Here is a 22,897-nt window from a genome sequence, read left to right as displayed (position 1 = left end):
TGCTTTTTTTTTGTAATATCTTCATTCAGCCTAATTTGTCCAAGATTAAACATTTAGCGGATTTTAAAAAAAATTACAAAAGTAATTACTCTCATTTTGTATTTTACTTATGTAGCTGTACTTTCCTACTTTCCTATGGTCTAATCCTAGGGTCGGTCCCGTGGTACACAACTTAACTACACTACACTATGTTGTTCGGACTCTTTGAGCTGACTATCCTGTTAGGGGTAATCAATAAATCATAGCCGAATAATGATAAAGACAGGCCTTGACCGGCAACTGTTGTTGCGCCAAAAGCAGAAAAATTCTACTTCATTTTAATTGTTTAATTGTCTAGGGATTAGGGATAATATTTTTATTTATTTAATCTATTACGTATGGATGAAACGTTTCCTAATTTAGATTTAATTATTTGATTCCATATCTATAATGATTTATATTGCAAAACACTTATAAAAGAATGTGCATAGTTAGTCGATAATTTGTAACAAATACCACGGGGACATATCACAAAAAATATACGAATGTTGATCGATGCTCAATGTTTGGGTTTGTTTGCGCCACAAACAGTAGCTTTCAGAGCTACTTAGCTCAGCTAAGACGGTCGACCCTCTCCACGTGAAGTACGGCACTATTCATAGCGCATTAAGACACTTCCTATCGCACAAGCCTGCGGTATCCTGTGTCGGCTCAGCAGCCACAAACAATGTGGCGTCATTTCACACCTCTTCAGCATTTCCTGTTCAGTTTCATGTGTTCTGCAAGATCGGTCAGGAGTTCATGTGATCTGCAAGGAGTATGTGGAATATGCTTCCACACACAGCATAAGCATTGTACCGTGACATCCTTTTCGCCACCGCAGCACAATATATCTTAGGATGGTGTAGACGAAGAATAGCGTTTGATTTGAGTCCTGGCTTTACTTTAGGTTTAGGTCTCCAAAAGCTGCGAATGATCCTTGTGTGTCGTTTTACGAACAGGTAATAGTTTAGTTATTTGAATTGAAGGCAGTCAATTGAAAAGACGACCTACATTAGCAGTTCTCATCAGCAGGAGTGACTTCCGTTTTGATCAGCAGCTCTATCAAGCAATCTTTGCGAATAAAGATTAGCTAATTTCAGTTCTGGCGCTTATTAACACTGCGATGTAGTGTTTTAGAGCCCCAAGGTACAATTGAGCACAAGTTTCTTGCGAGCGGTAGATTCCCAAATGATCTGTGACATAATAGTAATGTAGCCTATACAGGATTTGGAGACTTATCGGAGAAGTACTACACAGCTGAACAGTCGGAGTTTTTGCTACAGGGTCCGGTACATTTGAGGCTTGAACCCATGACAGACATCTTATTAAGTTGTGCCCGTTGACAATTGTACCACAGGACTGCAAGAACACTGAACATCGTTTTAATCAATTTTCGTATCCTTCACAAGAACATTTTTGGAATCTTCTGGAACACATAACCAATATTAATTCAAAAGTCCTATTTTTCAAAATCATCTGGCGCGTGCCAATGATCATTGCCACACATTCTAGCAGATGACCATACCGCTCGATGGGATAAGACAGATATGCTATTTGTCTTCCTCGTACCAGATAAATCAAAAAGGATGTGTTGTCGTTCCATCAGCTAAGTATGATCCTGTTGCGATATGGATTCATTTCCAATCCTTGACAGCAAGATGACTGACAGCAGATAGCTGGATTAGCTGTAGCAGAAGATCAGGCTGACAAATGTGCAACCACATTAGCACTGCTTCAAGACACAAACGCTACGAACAGTGTATCGGTAAGAAGATCGATTAAGCTCACTGTCGCATTGTTTGCTTTAGCTGCGTAAGAAAATCCGACCAGGAGGAAGCCACCGCTTACGGAAAATGTAACAAAAATATCATTTCGGTTTCGGATATCCCAGATATCCCTTTCAAGTCTTTCCCTCCCAAACAACTCGCTGGCTTTGTGTCTCTGGCGTATGTGCGGTTACGGTGCCCATTGTAGTGCTGGTTGTTGGCATTATCCACGGTGTCAAAATTGAACCCCCGATCGAGGAGCATTATGTGTCAAAAAGGAAAAAAAAAACACACACACACACACACGGCCAGCCACTCCAGTCAAGGTGCGCAAGTAAGTAGTTTGGTTTCATAGCGCAGCTATTATTTGTTCGCCACAACACATAAGCCGGCCCTGTTAAGCGAGACATATACAAACGATGCCAAACACCAAATAGGCCCAACCGGAAGGGCTGTTGTTTGGCACAGTCTTCGGGGTGAGAAATCTGCTTATTCAAGCGATGCGCCCGCTCCGTCTGTCCCGAAGCGAGGCACACTCGGTGTGAAAATGTGCACAGAAAAAGATGTGTGAAAACGGATCATTAGCGCAGCAGGCGGTGAAATAAATGCGGTAGGCACGGTTTTCGCAAACCGCCCGACAGCCGACAGGAAAAAAGGTGTTGTTATTCTGGCGTTGTACAGCTTGTTCGGTTCGGTTGAGTGTGTTAAGTGTTTAATAATTCGAGGTGTATGTTATAAATTACGCCAGGAAATCGGTTGAAGTGATTGATTCTAGATATCGATTGCTGCCAGTCGGAGAGAAAACCGGGGGGAAAACGGTGGTTGCCAAGCTACCAAACACCAGACGGATAGTCCCGCTCTTGGAGGCTTTTTCTCGAAATCTGTGCAACAACATGGCCGCTTGGAGAGCTGCTGGATTGAATTACATCAACTACTCCAACATTGCCGCCCGAATGGTGCGAAAAGCGTTGAAGCCAGCATTGCGGGCAGATGCCGCTCGACGGGAAGAATCGCACATCAAAATGACCAAGTGGAAGGATGGAAAGTCGGAGAAGTCGGCTATGGAGGCGTAGGGAGGAGCCATCGTGGGGATAGATAAACATGCTTGTTAAATAAATTTGAGAAAATATTTGAGTTGTTTGGCTGTACTCAGCAGCTTTTGTTTTTACCTTGATTTTTTTTTAATTTCAAGGCAATTATGGAATACTACACTGTACTAGACTAATGCATTTTACTTTCGTTCAATTGTGGCCATGATAATACAATATATGTTTAGCCGGACCATGCAAATTGGACTAGTTTTCATGTAAAGTAAATGTTGAGTAAAAAAATACAGTGAGTCCAACAACTATACGACTAGCTAAATATTTTACAGGTGAATTATGGCCAGTCTCGTAGTACAGTCGTCAATTCGTACGACTTTAACAACATGCTCGTCATGGGTTCAAGCCCCAAATGGACCGTGCCGCTATACGAAGGACTGACTATCCTGCTATGGAGGGAAATCACTAAGTCACTGAAAGCCAAGCCCACAAGTAAGTGGCACAGGCAGGCCTTGACCGACAACTGTTGGTTGAGCCAAAAAGAAGAAGAATTATGGCAGGAATATGCACGGGGCGGTAAAAGTATTGATGAGGTTTTTGATAAATGGTCGATAAAATCTTACGTTTTGCTTAAAATAACGCATTACAATAGCAACTAAAACACTTATAAAATTTGACACAGTCATTTGGCGGGCGCTCAAAAAGTATTCGTCTACTTAGCTTTTGAGGTAATATGCGTATGAAAACAAAGGTTATGGAATTAAAACAATTTCTCGAACTGGTTCCTGACTGCATTTATGATTATTAATGACTACTTGACCATCGCGAGAACTCTTTTGAACCTAAAAAGGACGTATTTTTGACCCGTTTATTCTACAAGATTTGTTTCGATTAATCTCTGGTAGTGTTTTTTTGTTTCGTTTTGTTTTTTTTATAGAGACTTTGAACCTATTGGCCTTATTCGCCTCTTTAATAGTCAGCCGACCAAATATGGACTTGAACCCTAGACCGTTGGATAAAAAGTCCAACGCTCTACCGACTGAGCTACCCGGGCTCTTATCTCTAGTAGAAATATTGCATTTCCGGGCCACGTGGGTTAGTTCCATTGAGAAATTGATACCATCTTGAGAGTTTATTAAGCCGTTTTCTCCAGTTGTGTTTCGGCTGGTTAGATATTTTAAGCGGATGACAATGCTTTATATATTCTCCCGCTCGATAGGTCTTGAAAGATTTGGTATTTTTTAAAGTATTTTTATCGCCCCATGCCTATTGCGGCCATAATTCACACTTTTCTGCACAACATTCAGCTAGTATTTTAAATAATTTTGGACGTGGAAATTAACGTAACATGAAATACACCTGTTTCCAGCTACGTTCGAATCGCAAACCACCTGCTTCGAATCGCTTGCCATTACGATCGAATGTGTGCATCCACAGTTGAATTGCGTGCCAGTACGGTTGAATCGCGTTCCACTATGATCGAATCATATGCCACTACGATCGAATCGTGTGCCGCTACCATTGGATTTCTGAAAGCAAGAGCATAGTAAACTGTTTGTTTACGTTTGAAATCTGTTTCTTTCTTCGCCGACGGTATTTCGTTTGTAAAATACTAATAAAAGGGAATTATTCTCTGATTATAGGTAAACCGCACGCATATTCGTTCAAACCATGGATTTTACCATCAACAAAGAACACCGAATATTAGTTGAAAACAAGAATTTTACCATTAACAAGGGACCACGATATTCGTTGATAACAAGGATTTTACGTGTAATCAGTGAATAATTACCTTTTATTAGAATTTTACAAACGAAATACCGTCGGCGAAGAAAGAAACAGATTTCAAACGTAAACAAACAGTTTACTATGCTCTTGCTTTCAGAAATCCAATGATAGCGGCACACGATTCGATCATAGTGGCACACGATTCGACCGTAGTGGAACGCGATTCAACCATGGTTGCACGCATTCGATCGTAGTGGCATGCGATTCGAAGCAGGCGGTTTGCGATTCGATGCAAATGGCACGAGATTCGAACGTAGCTGGAAACAGGTGTAATATAATTAACATATCCATTTGTTTGTTACTGTACTACTACTAAAGAACTTTAAAATCACGTAAAGCTTAAACTTATACATTGGTTTTTTTGTTGAAGTGTTGGGCAGCAATAAGCCTCATCAGTAAAAACATACTCACCGAAACAACAACTAAAAAACTCAAAGTTTAGAAAAGAACAGGCAATAGAAAGATTTAAGATACTTGAAATTTAAACCAGGGATTGCTGTTTTGAAAGTGTGGTTGGATAAAATTTAGGTTTTGAAAATGATCTCTTCGATTTGAATAAACTTTAAAAATGGATCCGTATGATGCAGTCTTGCCAAACGATAACAACATGATGTGCTCTTACTGATTTATCCTTTATTCCACCTTTAGTAGCACGGTATCCAGCATGTTGAAAGCAACTGATGTAACATATTCGTTTGAGTTACAGTTTACCAAACCACCGTGCACCGTTTGTCATTCTTCAGTTGATTTAACGATCAACTAACGCTCAAATCACCCGTTAAATTGAACGTGCGATGCCAAAAGCGCAAACACCTAAGTGGCTGAAAGTGTTCCGCCATCTTGGCGGGGTATGATCGAAGCTAATCGAGACTGATTGCACCTTCTAACCTCTAACACACTGTTCAGGCGTATCCGCCTGAAGCGAAAAGGAGCAATGAAATATTGTGGTAAGGTTCAATGCAAGCAGCGATTGGATGAACGCAGCACATCGATTGGTAATCGAACCGAAACTCATCTTGGAAGTTTAAATTGACGTACCGATCGATTTGAAGCGGGATGGGATACTTTAAATTGGGAAGATGGTAAAAAACCGAACTTTCAACCGAAGGTGAGTCGACAGAAATTATGTGTTTTTTTTGCGCTTTGGTTTAAAGTTTGATTTAAGGGTCGAAACTGAACAGTATCGATAGGTTAGTGATTGACGTTAAAAAGAGTATTTTTATAATGTGAAAATTCCATTCATGTTTAAAATGCTTCGTTTTGTGAATGTATTTTTGAATAACAATAAAATCAACTTAATGTAACATGAAAAAACAATTTAAGCGTGGAAAGCAAACTGTGGCTAAATAAATCTATAATACGGAACATGAGCATTAGCGTTCAAGCTTCCTCCTTTTAAATTACCTTGAATTGAAGAACGATGCTGATATACTATATGGAGACTTCAACCTAGGTCAGCTCGTGCAAAGCCAGGCTGAGGCTACGGGCAGTCTAGTGTTTCCACTTTACCATCGTAGCTCGATCCGTAGGATCTTTTGCCGGCCCTAACTATTGCAACGATCTTGCCTTCATCTCGACTCCGATCGACGAACGCACGCTCTGCTCCGCCCATAATGAATGTGTCCGGTCATTAATTTAATTTGACGATGGAAAATCAGCAGCCTACGCGCGTAATTTGTCTAATGAAGATTGAAAGTCCGCGTGCGCCCCGGTTTCGAATGATGGACGCCATTCAAGCCGATGGTGCGTTTGGGCGTTATGAAACACGGGCCAGAAGACATCTCCGGTTCCGACGGAAAAAAGCTCCCGCAGACTCTCTTCTCTCCTTCAGCAAATGCCCTCGGCGGAGATAGTGACCATAAACAATTACTCTAATTGATCCGCTTCGGCTTTCGACTGGCTGCTTTAAGCTCCTCCACCCAGTGCTTCAAATGTTGTTTTTTTTGTGTAAGCACGCAAGCACTCCAAACGCAGGAAGACGGAATAGAAAGCAAAGAAGACGCAAGCCAATGAAGATGCTTGTACAACTGAATTTCATTGGATTAGCTGTCCCGAGCACTTTGCCGGGGTGTGTTGCGAATGGGAATAACGATTAGAAGTGGCCTACCGATAGCGGGATATGCTAAAGCCAGTTACAGTACGTAAAAGATATCATATTTAGCAATGAACCAGGACAATGGTTCACGTGCTGTAGGAAAAGGTGACCGTGTAAATTAGTTTTTGGTTTTATTGTTGATTAAAAATGTTATGAATTGTTTGTTTTTGTTAATTTTGTAAGCTGGTTTGTAAGCTGGTAATTTTGTATATTTAATAAGCTGGTCCCACGAAGAGCTTTATGACACTTTTTCTTGAACTATAAGTAATATTTAAAATTTAAGTTTATGAATGGCTTCACCAACAAAAGTAATGAAAATGTTAGAGCTTTGAAATCACTGTTTAATATTTAGCCCATTGCAAGCTTGGTTGGTCCGACGTCTAACTTCACATACACTAAATCATTCGTTATGCATCAAGAACCTTATATGCTTATATGTTTACATATAAACTAACACTATTGTTATGAACAGAGTTGAGCGGCACTGACAGTATAGGATAGTTAGAGTGATACGATAGGTTACACTGCTTACAAAATATTCGAAAAACATTCGAAAACGATTACAACTACTATATAAAAAATCAGTTTGAAAATAAAACTTACTATATACATCACAACCTAGTACATCACAACCTAGTAACAATAGACTTTGGATGGAAAAAACACATAGAGCACCTAACCTTATAAGTTTTTAATAAATGTTAAGAGTCGTTAAGAAATATGTAATGATTACCCTAGGAAATAACCGACAATCTTAAATAAAAAATAAAAACCTTCGAAATCAAATAAAAACGGAGCATATTTCTACGCTCCGCTATTTCTATTCTAGTTTTCCAAGAAGATTGACTATTCCGTTTAGCCTGGTAAGGTCAAGCACTATACAAAGCTTATGGGACTTATTTGACTATACAACCGATTGGTTAGAATTTGTCAATGAAAAGATGGTTCGAACGGGCATGGAGTCTGGTACAGGCCACATTTCTGTGTGTTTGGCTACAAGAGCATCCTATAGTCCACATACAAGCCGTCATTATATTTATCCAAAACCTAAACACACAAGACTTCTATGAGATAATTAATGTAAATTGACAAAATTTATGAAAAATATGGGAATTGAAATGCTATGTTGAGTAGGCTTAAGAGACAGCATAATTAAGGGTTAGAAGCTATCAATTTCTGTTTAAATAGAAAAAACATCACAATCGGATGGATGCATTATTTTTGATGGCACAATCTTTTATATCTACGACCAAGTATCATCACTTAATTAAATATAAACAATGGTACATTAGTGATATCATAGAGTCAACAGGATATGGATATTGTCCGATTTTAATCTTGTCACAGTAATTTGTTACTTATGATGGCATCGAACAGTTTTTTCGATCAACTTTTCAGTCCACCGACAGATGGTAGGGATACGATAAACATCTTTCGTGAAGCCAGTTTCCGGGTTGAGCCGTCTGCGAGCTACAACAGGACCACCAACCAAATCATCATGGACTGGAACGTAACATCGCGAATGGCCAAATTTGTCAATAGTTAATGAAACTGTTAGCACTGTCGCTCCCCGCTAAGAAAACGAAATAATTTGATCAAAATCTCTTCAACAATTGCCCCGAGCAAACGAGCAGCGGGTGAGGTGGCGCAGCTTGGAAGGTCCCGAAAGAGGCAAAAAAAACATGTACCATTTGTACCGCGACCCTCGCGTTTTGACCCGCCGTAGGACGTCATTTGCCCTTTCCCGTGCCCTCCGTTTGATGGACCTTCGATCAAATGTTAACCCGTAATTATTATTTTGCGACAATGTATTTTTCGACGCTCTCGACGCCACCGTGTGCGCAGCGCCGTTGCTCCGCAAGGCACGAGCCGTGGTGATCCAAATGGTGCTCGCTCGTTGCGAAGATTGCATCTACGATAAGCGTGCTGCAAAACGGAGGTCCGTGGGGTGCACTTTTCATGAAATTAGACAGATGCTGGAGGTCCTGCTGTGGTTGGGACAGCGTGAAAATTATGCGTATAATCGAACAGTGCCACGTGGGGGCTTTACCACGCGTCCGTTCCGTTTAGCCTGGTGAAACATAGTTACTGATTCAATTTTGGCTTTGCTATTTTAATACGGAAACTAACTTTATCGGGTATTTGAATGAATTGAGATAAATTATAAAGAGAATATGGTAATAAAACACTTTTTTTCATACTTGAATTGTTATTCATAAATTTTAATGTATTCTTTCATAGCTACTTTTTATAGTAAATATTCCACATGGAATCAGATTATCTAAATATTAAATAGGTCGATTACGTGTGCACAATTACATCATAACATACTTTCACAAAAAAGATGTTTTATACAATTCTTTTTAATGAAACAACAAAATTTTGTACTGCACTAGCGACATACACCCCAACGCGCTAGTGCGCAGCGATTGAATGAAGCTCGTTACTATGTTTCATAACCAAAAAAACACACCCCAAACTACATCGTGTAAATACTCGAAAAGGGCGTAGAAATATGTTGCGCTATTTGTAAACTGCACTGCAAATTACAAGTTTTTGCACCAGTTACCAGTGTACCGAGGCTATGTTCGGAGCAAAGATATCTCTCTTGAGCTTTGAATCAAGTTGCACCCACAAAAAAGTAAACAACACGGATAGGAATACGAGAGCTAAAATGGTAATGAGGGGCAAAATGGTATCTTTAAGGATGAAAATAAAAAAAAAGAAATAATAAAGCATATTTTTAATGATGACAAATGTCATTCAATAGGTCACCTGTAGTCGTATTAGGTCGCAAATATTCGACGCGAGGATTCCTCGTTACCGCGGTCAAACTCGCATAACTCGGCATAGTATAGCAATGAAATGTCATTCGATCTCACTACCGAGGAAACTCAGAAATGCTCGTGGTGGGTATCTCTGCGGAAATGCGAGCGAGATCGCAGGCGAGGCAGATATGACAGCTGAACTGTTCTACTGTTGTACGAGGTTACTGCGGCCGACGAAACCTCGTGTCGTGTATTTTCGGCCTTAGAAATTACCAAAGTTTACAACGTGAAAGTTATTTTTATGTATATGTTATGTTTATGTATGTATGTATTTTATATTTATTTATTTATTTATTTTATTTTATTAATTGCTCGGCCACGTTGGGTTACAGCAATAGTGCTTACAGACTATAGTATACAATTATTCACGAAGGAGTTGGAAGGAGTTTATGGTATGGAAAAGGAGCGAAGACGGGATCGGTAGACAGGATAGGATATGTTGAAATCGAACAGATCAGAAGTACTTTTAAAAGACGACATAGCTCTTACAAAAGGCTCATTGCGAGCAAAACGTGTACGACATATAGGTAACTGGAGACGAAAACGATAACGTAAGGTGCGACAAGGTGCATACAAATGTAAGCGCGACAGAAGTGAAGGAGTATCAATCGTATTGAGCAATATGCCAGCGACGAAAGAAGCCTGAGCGACCGAGAGGCGGTGCTCCAACTTGGCAAGGCCTAATATAGTGCATCTATCGTCATACGAAGGAAGCGGAATAGAGTGATGACCCAGCGACCTACGAAATACGATCCTTGTAAAACGTCTCTGGATCCTCTCAATCCTTTGGAGCAGAGATAGTTGAACAGGAGACCAGATGACACAGGCATATTCCAGTACGGAACGGACCCAATAACAATAAAGGGACTTAAGACAAAAAGGATCACGAATTTCAGTGCCCATGCGACAAATGTAACCCAGACTTTTGTTGGCCTTGTTGATGACATAGTCCGTGTGATCCTTGAAAGAAAGACTCGGGTCAAAGAAGACGCCAAGATCCTTAGACAAGGACGCACGGGGAATAGGGGCATCACAGACCCTATAAGCATGAGTTATACTTGTAGAGGATCGGAAGAAAGACAAGACAGAACATTTTTCAGGACACAGGACTAAACCGTTAGAAGCACACCATGTAGAGAATTTACAGAGCCAGGATTGAAGGACTAGACAATCAGCTGTATTAGATACAGGAAGAAAATTTTTAACGTCATCCGCAAATTTTAACGTCATTTTTTTAGATGAAGTTTCGATAGCAACATTCGCAAAAGCCGTCGTACGGAAACAGTGCAAAGTAGTTTACGCTGAGACCAGAATCTTCTCAATGATGCTATGTCGCATTTTCCTCCTTTGTTTTGTTGTTTTGTGTTTTATTCTTAGATTTAGTTTTATTATTTTGTTATTATGTTGCTGTTATTCTTTTGTCACAATTTTGCATAAATATGTTTTGCCTTTTTTCATTTTTGTTGTTGTTGAAAGGTGTGCGATTATTTTAAAATTATAAAAATAATGTAGAACCCTGAAAAAAAAATTAGTCAGACATAAACCATTCTGTTGTGAAGTGTTTTTTATCAATGAGATTACGCAAAAAATGCCTAACATGCCCAATTCGCCCCCCTTTTCCAATGCGCAAACACACACATCGGTTCACTATTCGCCCATCAGCGCAGGGCCCTGTCTGTCGTGTATCGGTTGGGTTGTTAAGAGCCAATCGCTAAAGAATAGCACTTCATCAAAAATTGCATACAAATTGATAGATGGTAAATAAAATATAAACTAAATCAGAGCTGATTGTGCTGCTTTCTCCTGCATTGGAGGGTTGTTCTCTTTCCGGTTGATGTAGTCGTAGTCATCATCGACAAAAGTGCATTCAATTGCTTTGATTTGATGCGCACTATAGGTTCCCATAGGAGCAGAAAATCTGAGTGCAGTATTTGTCCAAAAAATGTATTTGGTGCTATGGTGCCCTTTTTCCCCGCTGGTTGCATAAAAAAGCATATAACGCATTCAGTAATCCTGGGAAGGAGAAAGGGACATCACGATACTCAAGCATTAACAACATTGCAGAAAAATTGTTTCACCTTCTACTGCTTGCTGGGGGTTTGACCTCGCGGCACAAAGCGAGCATCAACATTCCCACTAAAATTGAATCAACAAAATCGATTGATCGACAATAGCGCGGAAAAGCGAAGACACCGCACCCGCATGGCTGGCTCTAACATGAAGAATTATTTTTCTTAGGTGACATTCTCTAGCGCCCACGGTTGCTTGCCATGACCTGACGGGCGTGTATTTTTTTACCCAAGTTTCGTGACCCATCAAAGAACCCGCACCAGCAAAAGGGGAATTCAATTTCATGGGGGGAGCTATTCAAGACGGCCGGATAGCCCTAGAAACTACACCGGAAAATCCGTCACCGGAAAAATTCGGGATGAGATTTATTTTATAAATTCAATTTACATTCTGATGCTTCGAGCTGGCCCGATTGGTCGAGACACAGGGTAAATGTTTGATGTGATTTAGGGTCCTTTAGCCGGCGCGTTACGTTTGGCTGGTGCTAGAGTTTAGACCTGCTTTTTGCTGCCTTCCATTGTCTCAAATTGGATATTTTCAATTTTGATTGTATCAATCATTGATGCTTTATTGGGTTCGATTCGTTCCGTAGTTGATTTGGTTTAGGGATTTTGTGTTACGTTTGTTGAGTGAAGGAAGCAGCGAAGAGCAATGTTTTCTGAGGAACAATGTGACGCATGCTGTGAAAGTTGAATTAGCATGATATTTACAGTTAAATTAGAGTTAGTTGGTACTTTATCATTACCGTTTCAGGCCAAACATAGCATAAAAATCATAAGTACAAAATGTAACAATTTAATGTTTTTTTCTGGCATCAATTGTTAGTTCTCTGTATACAAGTAGATTAGACATACATGAAATTGGTCACCCAATCAGTTTTGACATTTGCATTATAATATATTTTCAATCCAATTCTCTTTCCATGTAGCACAACTTAACCCCTGGCAGCGAATCCCTCCATTCTCTCCATTCGTACGAAAACGGTTCACTTTGGTGGCTCTGATCAAAACTTATCCACTTTACCATCACTCTAATTCAATCGATCGATACATTATCGCTTCCGGTTACCCAACGATTGGAAGGCCTCACAGGAGCATACCGGAGGCCAATTGGAGCGAGACCTGTGTTTAGTAAAGTGGTAGGGCCGGAATAGGAAAGAAAAAAGATGAAGGTTCCATTGCCGCACCAAGGGTGCAGAGATCGAGGAAGTCCATCCGTCCATTCATCGATCCATCTATTCATCGGTTCGTTCCATCAGCGTTAGGACCGAATGAGAACATCGAGCAAAAATGAGAGGAAGAGTGAGGGAGAGAGAGAGAACGGCAGGCACACAAAAAAAATTACTGAAGCAGTTCTGAAATTGAATGTTGTTTCTCCCTCGAGATGGATTAGATGAAGTGTATAATTTTGGGCAAATTGTGATTGATTTGATTTGTGCTCCGAGGCCCCCATCAGCTTGGGCAGACGACCAAGCACCGAGTCGGGCCATCGAAATCGGTTCCAACCATGCCACTAACCACAAACAGGTCCTGGAGGAAGGTAAGCGGTTGGCTCTACGCAAACTGCGGTGTACCATCGTTTTAGGGAAATCAATTTCCCTCGTTTTGGTGGAAGCGGCGTTTTTTTTCGGTTCGCTCGGTGCACCAGACGAGATGCATCGAACGGGGACACAACCCGGCCGCATCTATCCGGGAGATGCAGCTCGAAATGCGTAATTTGAATATTTTCTTAATTGCTTTACAATTCAATTAGAACACCCTCGTCGCTTGGGTACGGTACGGTTCGATTTGCATTACGTGAGGGACACACTTTTCTGAGGGAGCTTACGGGCGTGCAGAGGATGATTCGTATCGAGCGTCATTTTCTCTACTGCACCAGCAGAGAACACAGTTGGAGCACGGGGAGTAATGGACAAGTGGAAAGGACCGGACTGGTTTATTTGGGAGGGTCATTTTACACTTTTCCTCCTTTTTCGTCTCACAAACCACAAAGCGGGAATGTTCCTTCGCATGCGCCAGGATGCAGCAGATTAAAGGAAAGCAAAAGTAATTAAAGCAGGTTAAACGGCCAAAAGGGAATAATGTGCACAAAAACGTAATGAACAAAATCACTGCCGAACGGGTACGTTTCCCGTTTCGAGTGAGATGAAAGCCCCAGAAATGCAAGCTCACTTTCGAAAGCATATTCATGTATTTGCAGAAAAAAGCACTCACCAGTAGGACAATTACGAAGCAATGGTAACAATTAAGTGACCGATCTGGCGTGCAATATTGCGATCGTTACGCCTAATTTTCTTATACCAGATCCACAAGGATACATACGGCAAGTAATGAGGCAGAAAAAGTACACAATTGCAAATAATTTGGGCGTGATGTACCGGACAATTGATGGATGGTGGTGCGTTCGTGCAAAATGGGTAAATTATTGCCCTAATGAAACACTTATCATTGGGTGATGATTGCTTGGTAGATGCACAACATTGATCGTTGCAAATTATTGCACTTTTTTTAATTGACATAAACAAAGAGAGCAACGAGATCAATTAAATGTCATTATGACACGTATTGCTTTCGATATTTATGCCAAACTATACAACCATGTGTTGGATGATAGAAACTGTTGAACGAAGCGCACAAATAACGTGGGAAAAATTTGTACAGAATAATAACAAAATACTTGCAAAATTAAAACTACCCATCGTACGTTTTATCGCTTTGTAAATGATCTTGGAAACTACGAGTTGAAATTTACTTCGTAAAGGATTGCCAAACTTATTTTACCACGCAAAGCATTGACTTTCTGTAATTTTGGTTTTGGGGCCTGGAAAAAATGCTTATCCTGGAACCTGGAACATAGGCTGACAGAATATTCTACACCAGTCATCTTCTACAAAAGTAGCTTTGAACATTTATATGGTGACTGGATGTAAAAATCTAAAACTGAAATACAATCAATCACACGATCAACACTTTTGGACATAATCCTAAACCTAATGAGATTTAATGCAATAGAATACCAGTAAAGGGAACAAAAAGTGGCATATAATATCCTCGTTAAAGTATAGAATATTTTAAGTATGGAAACAGTCAACATAATTCATATGTTTGAGGCTGATTAATCTCCCATTTTCATACTATTTTTGTCGAATACACATCATTCCATTTAGTTATGTGTGTTTTGGCCTGACTTTTCACCGTACTCGCAGCACCAATGGGTTAGAATGGGTGCTTCTACTCTTCATTCGCGTCGATTCAAACTCATTGCACCAACGAGTCTGATTTTTTTTCCGTCCATTGTACTTTAAATATGGGTTTAAATATATTCTGATAGGCTCTGCGAGATTTCGGATCATGTCGTCAAATTAATCGTTTAGCCCGTAGTATTGGACAACATAAGAATTCGCCTACCATACGTTATCTACCAATCCAAAGCTGGCGTTAAAACGATAAAAAAGAATGAAGATGTGATTTACACACGAGTTAGTGGCTCCATTAAAAGAAAAATACGCATAGGACTAGCTAAAATTACGCGACAAGAACAATCACGAATAATTAGAGCGAACTAACGCCTGGTAAAGATAACTCTTAAGAGTTCCTGCTATTTAATTGATCTAGTTGTGATATTAATTAATTAAAGTAATGATGTTAAACACTATTTTTGCCACAAATACACTTAAAGCAACCCTGCGAGGTCATATTAAGAATGGAATAACTAACAAGAAGCATCTTGAGTAAAAAGTATATTTTCTATGAATTGACCCAAAGTTAACACAGATAGCGGAAAAGGGACATTGAAATAAACGAAAAAAGAGGTGCTTGAGACAATGAGGATTAATTATAGTATCTGAGTGACGTGTGAGTATGCTGTAGGCTTTGCTGAATCTTATTGTTTAGTCATACTGTTCCCCATACCTAGTTTGAATAATAACAAAATCATTTATACAGATATTATTTTCTTCTTGCTTTAATATTATTATCACCTTTCTTATGGAGAGGGATATTGGCTTTAATCATAAATATTATCCAAATTTGTGCCGGTGTTAGGCTATTATCCCCAAAGATTTTGTAGTGAAAAAGGCTTACCGTATTGTGTTTGCGTACGTAATGTGCCAACAGATATCCACAAGAATGATATTCGAAGATGTTGTAATTTTAATTAAGCTACTACATTATATATTATAAGGATGTTAGCATTTTTCGCGATAATATTGCCACATGCACACCCAACACATGCAACATAATATCAACCAAATCGTGTAAAAAAGTAATGAAAGATCCCCTGGCTCCGGCATCACACACCAAACACAATGTAATCAAAGTGCTTTTCAATCAAGCAAGATAAAAATTAATTGCTCATGGGATTCGAAAAAAAAAACCGAATTTTGAACAGTTTGCATAAGCTGTGTACCATTTTTTCTTCTCAAATTCAAACACTTTAGCCAACGGCCCAGTACAAACGCAGCCTTTTCTTGTTTTTTATAGCCTCATCGAAACGATATCACTCATGGCGGCTCACCTGCTTTCCATACAGCTGCAGTAACAGCGGTACCAAAGGCTAATTTCCCAATTTCCCAATCGTTGGTGACAAGCACGCTGCCGGTGAATGCTGCTGATGAGGCTGATGAGGTGATTCGATTGTTGAAGAACAGGGCGGCCAGGGAAGGCGAAGGCGATCCGGGAAAAAGGGATGCACGACACAGCAGAACAAATATTGTTTGAACCAACAATTATCGACTGCGCTCGCACACAGGAGAGATCAATGGGGTCGAGCTTTGCTGGTTTTGCGAGGTTAAAAAGAACCCTTCAAATCGGGGATGCCCGGGAGTGTTTGTGTCGGGTGAGGGGACGCGCTACACGATGGACACCCGTCCGTGCCGAGGAAGGGGACGTCATGCGGTGAAAATCATAGACCAAACATGTTTTGAGTTTTGTAACGAAGTTGTCACAAAGCGCGACCATGCAAACCCACTTCCTGCGTTCGAGCGTGGATGAAGCTGCTTGGACGGGAGGGAATGGCCCGCCGCCGAGTTCTTCATCCCAGAGGGTGTTTGTGACAGGCGGGGCGTGTGAGTATGTATCCGAGCGGGTTCATATAATCGGCAAAGATATTTCGTCCGCCTGCAAAACCGGTAGAAATTGAATTTTTCAGCTCTTTGATTTGAATACCCAATGTTTGGTTGGGCGGGGATTTATCGAGAAAGGCAAAAGCAATACCCATCGTTGAACCGCAGGCCGTTAAAAAATGTAATTATACGTTTAAAAACCTGTGAAAACTTTTTTCTTCGCGAGCGGATCCTAATGAAGAAGGAGAAGAAAAAAAAGGATTAAATCACAAGACCCGTCCAGAGCCCAATTCGTACCCAATTGCTGGAAATGGATACGCTTGTAATGGATGGAATGATGAAAGATACACAACAACTCATACCTTTTGTATGCTCGTGTCGTGTGTGGTTTCCAAAAAAGAGTATATGTAGAATGCTTCCCCTGCACCACTGTAGGGGTTACCGTGCTTAGCGACAGCCCCTGCAAACTGTGAAACGAGTGCTTTCAACGGTTTTTAAATCAGCAAAGCACACCGAGACCGAACATTGAGTCGGAAACCGAATGAATTGTCAAATCGCACCACAGGGTGCCGGCTCTAATTGGTCGAATTATGATCTCATCACGGCTAAACGGGACTGTCCGCAATATTTGACAGTGGTATTAGGCATTCGTATCGTATGGGAGTTGTTTAGCTTCGGTCTTGGAGTGTGTTGCGGCGAAGAGATTAGATTTGGAATAGGTACTCTAAAATGTTTGTTACAGGAACTGAAGACATTAAACAGTCTTGGTTAATTCGAGAAATATACAGTTGTAATGTATGATTTATTTTGCTCCTGTGCTACTTCTCATAGTTATAAATTGAAATGTTTATATATGTAGAACTACTGTTGTTGTATATCTGTAATACGGTTTGCAATAACTTCAATGTCTTTCACGGTCACAAACTGTGATATATTTAACAATTTAAATTCTACGACAAGGTAGTGAATCATTTGTGTAATTAAATATGTTTACATACAACGGTAAATCACGTATTGTATACAGTGGAACGTCCTTTATCCAGGCTCATCGGGACTCAACCTCGTCCGGATACTCGAATAACATGGCTAATTGGTCAAATTTTATTTTTATCACAAATCATTTATTTTTATTTGCAAATTGAACTCAAATTAAATTTTAACTTTGAATTTGAATTAAATTAAAATTAAATGACCTTAAGCCTAAGATGATAGATTAGTATTGCCATTATTATAATCTTTTTTATGTAAAGCTCTGTATATAGTATTATTAAAGATCTGTATATAGTATTACAAGCAGTGACATTAATTTAAGTATTGGATTCAACCAAGGGGTTTGAATACCAAAAGTAATTTTTCCTCTTAATCAAATAGCTCCTAAATTTTGCACTTCTTAGACATCGATTTAGTTCCACCAGGCAAAATTGCTATTAGGTATAGAAATCAATGAGGAGAAAACATAGTTTCGTACGCGCCAACGTGTGAGACTTGAAGCTGTTGTACATGAAAATGGAATTTAAATATGGAAATAAAATAATTAACTAATGAACTTCATGTTTGTTCAATGAAAACATTCGAAATTTTCCATGAACTTTAGTGGTTTTTGTGTTGCGCGTTTTACTCTGATCACTGTTTTTTCCCCTCAAATATCCTCTCAAGCATGCAAAGCCTCTTTTGCATTGAACTGTCTTTTCTCAACAGCATGGTTATACGGACAGCTGGATAAAAGGGCTTTATAGTTCTGTTAAAATAAAACAATTGTTATCACTACTTTATTATGATTGTTTCATATGAAGCTATGTTTTTTACGATTGTGAAATCAACAACGGAATAACAAATCTATGATATTTTAACACAAACATTTTGTAGGAATTTGATTTGATTTTCCATTATAACATGAATAGTCACGTCATGCTTTGAGAAACTTTACTTCAGGCTTTAGGCTTTATATTATTAAAAAAGTTACTTATGTTATTTTTTTTGTTTAACTTATTCAATTCTCTGTCGCTGTCTATATTCTAAGCAACAATCATTACAACGTCTGCGTAAGTAACCGCCTCATGTTCGTAAGAAAGCACGTCTAATATTCTTGGTAGCCTCGTATGCCGTTGCTCGAAATGTCTGCGCCAGAGTACAGTTTCGAAATAAATTGATGATCATCTTCGATGCCGTCCTCACTAGCCAAACAAAGGCCAGCACGACACGAAGCGTCTAAACCACCGTAGTTGCGAGATATCAAACTAATTTCGAATCTATTTAACCGTTGCATGTTTTCCTGTCGTCCCCCGTACACCCTCCATCACACCGATGTTTGAACGATTTTAGCCTAGAAGAGCCCTTCCAAAGACAACCGAGCCGCACACGTATGGAGCGTGCTGGCGCAGAGCTGCATGTGATTTTAATAAAACTAAACCAACAGAATCCACAGCGCTCCACAGCGCTGGGGCACGATGCGACAGGGTTCCACTGGTTGGATGTTTACTGTCATGTTCTGGTTGGCTGCATGTGTGTGTGTATGTGTTCACCAACCTTTCGATGCTTCATCAGGACCAACCGCATCATCAATGTCACCGTTTAGCGGAGGAAACCCCGGCCCGGACAAGCGTGACGTGTGTCATAACGCTGAGGGACTGCGCGCTGAACTTCACTTGATCGTGAATACACTCCTGGAACCTTACCTGCGGTCGTTCTTCGGACGGTGATTGCGACCGAAGTTTGGTCAAGCATCGACTACCTCACGGGGCTCACATGGGCGCACCCGATACTAAACAAGGACTCCCCACGTGTGAGATAAAATAATTAAATATATTTTCATTACAATAATGAGTTTGTTTGTAATTAATCTCAGGTACTGCTGGTGCTTCGTACGAAACGAGCCGCGCTTCGAGAGCACAAATCCTATGCTTCGAAATTGACATTAGGGCACGTTTAGGCGTCGCCCATCCGCAAAGGGCCAGGGCACCAGCAGGGCAGTCGCTTTTGGGCTGACCTGGTCGAATTGGTTCTCGCTGGGGGTTTCCGTTGGGTGAAAGTTTGCTTTTCATTTCCCGACATTTATTTATGCGAGCTAGAAATGAGATGATAATAGCATGGCGCATGATGGCGCCGAAATGCCATCATGCAAGCTAGAGCATCACGATCGATATTTTCATTTAAGAAAGTATTTTCATAAATCACATTTTAGATTGCGACGGAAGCAGAAATCGAATGTCTTTACAGTCAATTGATAAATAGTTGTATAAAATCGAAAAGAAAAAAGAAACGCTCTAGGAACGGACATACATAAATGCTGCTTAACTATTGTAGTTAAAGCGAGCTGCAATAGTTGTATCTATTGGCAATTATACAAAACGCGTCATTATGCACCATATTGTATTTATTTAGTCAATTTTTTTGTTGTCAATTTAATTTTTACGCCCTCAAGGTTATACAAATACAAAAATTAATCCGATTAATACTTACGTTTACTGCAACTCAAACCAACTAGCTCTAACTAGTCTAGTATTTTGTATAACAGAGGAAGAGGAAGGAGAACAGAGACCATGTACAGTCGAAATGGGGTAGAATTGCCATTGAACTGCTCAGACAGACATTGGAGCAAGGGGTCATTACAACAGTACAAACTTGGACGAGTAGGGGAGTGCAGGTTTGTCAAAGCAGTATCATGTGACGTGGTCTCCTAAATTGACAGTTTTTGGAGTATGTGGTATTAATTTTACATATCAAATGTTTGCTTTATTGCTTGAATTATAAAATCACTGGAAAAGGGAAACATTTGCATATATTCGGCACGAATCGTATTAGATCAATAATGTTGTGGTTAAAACTACAATATTACATCAAATAACTTGACGATTTTCAATGCTAATTCTTCATTATTATGTAATTCAGATTTTTCAGATACATACAAACAATTATTTCGCATGTAAAGTCTACAATAAAAAAATAGCACAAACATAGAAAACCATTAATAATACTGCAACGTGAGTGTTACGGTTGCGATTATTAAATTCGTAACGGACGTGTCAAATTGTAAATTTGCGTGGTGCGCGATCACCTTAATCTAGAAACCGGGTACGCTACGTGTAAAAGCGGAATAAAAATGCGTCACAAAGACTAACATGCGGCACTCACGCGTACGTACACTTATGTGCTAATTATCCTCGGAAAGGATACACTAACACCCTAAAAATGTATGGGCTTCCGGGGGTATAAAAGGGACCGAACTTTTAATAAACAAACTATTCGGATTTTGCAACTCTTAGAAACCCCGTTTGAGCCGGTCTCGTAGTACAGTCGTCAACTCGTACGACTTAACAACATGCCCGTCATGGGTTCAATCCCCAAATAGACCGCGCCGCCATACGTAGGACTGACTATCCTGCTATGGGGGGAAATCTATTAGTCACTGAAAGCCAAACCCACAAGTGGGTACAGGCAGGCCTTGACCGACATCGGTTGTTGAGCCAAAGAAGAAGAAGAAGAAACCTCGTCTTTTTTAATTTTGCATATTCAGATCAAGAAAGAAATCTCTCATCCCTCTTCACCCCCTTCTGCGGCATAGGCTCCTCAAATTACTTGAGAGAGCAACTAGCGGGAAGGTTTATTATTGGTGTTGAACGGTTGAGAAGATCGCTGTTACCCGAGCGGGTTTGATTTACAAGGCCGCATCCTTCGCGTGGCCCACAGATCCGTTCGCCGTCGTAACAGTGAGTGTAGTTGGCTGCATAAGCATATTTGATTCAATAATCAGATGAAAAATGCCAATTCTTTTATTAAATTTGCGCTTCATTTCGATATGTAAATGATTCCATCGTTTCTAACTTAAATAACGATGTAAGAAATTATTCACCACCTGTTTAACAAAATACATAACGCCTTTAATATCCTTCCCTGCTAGCATGTCGATGCATTCAAAGTACGCTTAATTCGTTCAAGAATAGATAATAATCCCCCTCCATCGTCAGACGAAGCATAAGACAGTGATGCAAAATGCTAACAAGGCTCTTCATAAATCACCGGGTCACCCGCTCCACCTCCGTGCCTTCTAATCCTTCGCACGGTGCGAAGCTTTCATCGGAACGCTCAACGAGACACGTTCCAGCCATCTTCACAAACCGGGGTGGTCGATCCACCCAGTGGGATGCACCTTCACCTCGGGGTAAACAATGGTGTAAATAGGGCGAACGCGCGCGCGCTCGCTCGCGCACAATCACGTAACGAAATTAGAGAACATTTTGCAAAACAATTTCCCCGGGTAAATAAATTGAATTTAAAAGTCATTATTAGCATTGCAGAAAATAATAGAGCAACTTAATATCTTTTTCTGCTTCACCCCGTCCACTATACTCCGCTAGTGACGTCGCGATGCCGATGCAGCTAGAAGTAAATTTTGTTTTCGTGTGTGGATCTGTGTGTGTGTGTGTGCTTTGCTATTTTTCACTTTAAATCCTTAGCTGCTTCTACTTTCCAGATGATGGTGGGACGATGCCGCCACTTGGCCGTAACACTGAATTGCCATCGCTTCCCGAAAACAAAGGAACAACGGACGCAAAAGAAGGAAATAGGCACCGAATCAAGAATTGAGCAGACTCCTTACGAGTGGAAACGGTTGGAAAATCCTTTGGGGAAATCTTTTTCCCTGCCTGAAAGAAGACCGATGCAAGAAGATGTCGGGCTGGAAGATGGCAGATTTTCCTGTTAGCTTGTCTTAAGCGGCGGGCATCGTAGCAGGTTAGTTTTGCACTCCAGGGAACGACCCCGAAATGGTTGGCACGGTCGGTAAAGTGAAAATAACTTGATTTGCTTAACATTCTCACTCGATTACGGCGCAGGAAAAGAATGCTGCTTTTGTGTTTTATTAGGGTTAAAATGTGATTTTATTACGCGTTGTGCTCTTTCATAAACAATACCATGTTGTTTGCTACATATTGCTGAAATAAGTGGATAGTTTTTGAATGACTGGCGAGCATTTTTAAAGCATTCGTTATAAAGTGTCTTATTTGAAAAGCCGTTCTGCTGTAAGTTAAATGTAATCCATTTGAAGTTGATAACAGATTCTTACAGAATAATTAGCTGCCGTAATGAAACGACATCAAGCGCCCTGCACTAATTAAACTACTCATCTAGCCTAACAACATCCTAATTCCATTATGTGCAATGTCAGAAGGCTAATGCGTTGTAATGTACTGCAGTTGTGGTTAGGTTTCGCGTCATCGCACCGCTCC

The 22,897-nt window shown here is 40.2% G+C and overlaps 1 protein-coding gene across 1 annotated transcript; it reads left to right on the top strand.

The window, feature by feature from the left end:
* Positions 1-2,351: 2,351 nt before the first annotated feature.
* LOC1274773 (protein stunted) lies at positions 2,352-2,924 on the top strand. The gene has a single exon (XM_061648432.1). The coding sequence runs from the start codon at positions 2,681-2,683 to the stop codon at positions 2,858-2,860; it is 180 nt and encodes a 59-aa protein (XP_061504416.1). The 5' UTR covers positions 2,352-2,680; the 3' UTR covers positions 2,861-2,924.
* The last annotated feature ends 19,973 nt before the right edge of the window (positions 2,925-22,897 follow it).

This window comes from Anopheles gambiae, chromosome 2 (assembly GCF_943734735.2).
Source record: "Anopheles gambiae chromosome 2, idAnoGambNW_F1_1, whole genome shotgun sequence".
NCBI classification, from domain to species: Eukaryota; Metazoa; Arthropoda; class Insecta; order Diptera; family Culicidae; genus Anopheles; species Anopheles gambiae.
Note: the sequence above shows the minus strand (reverse complement) of the source record. Positions and strands in the feature narration are given on the sequence as shown.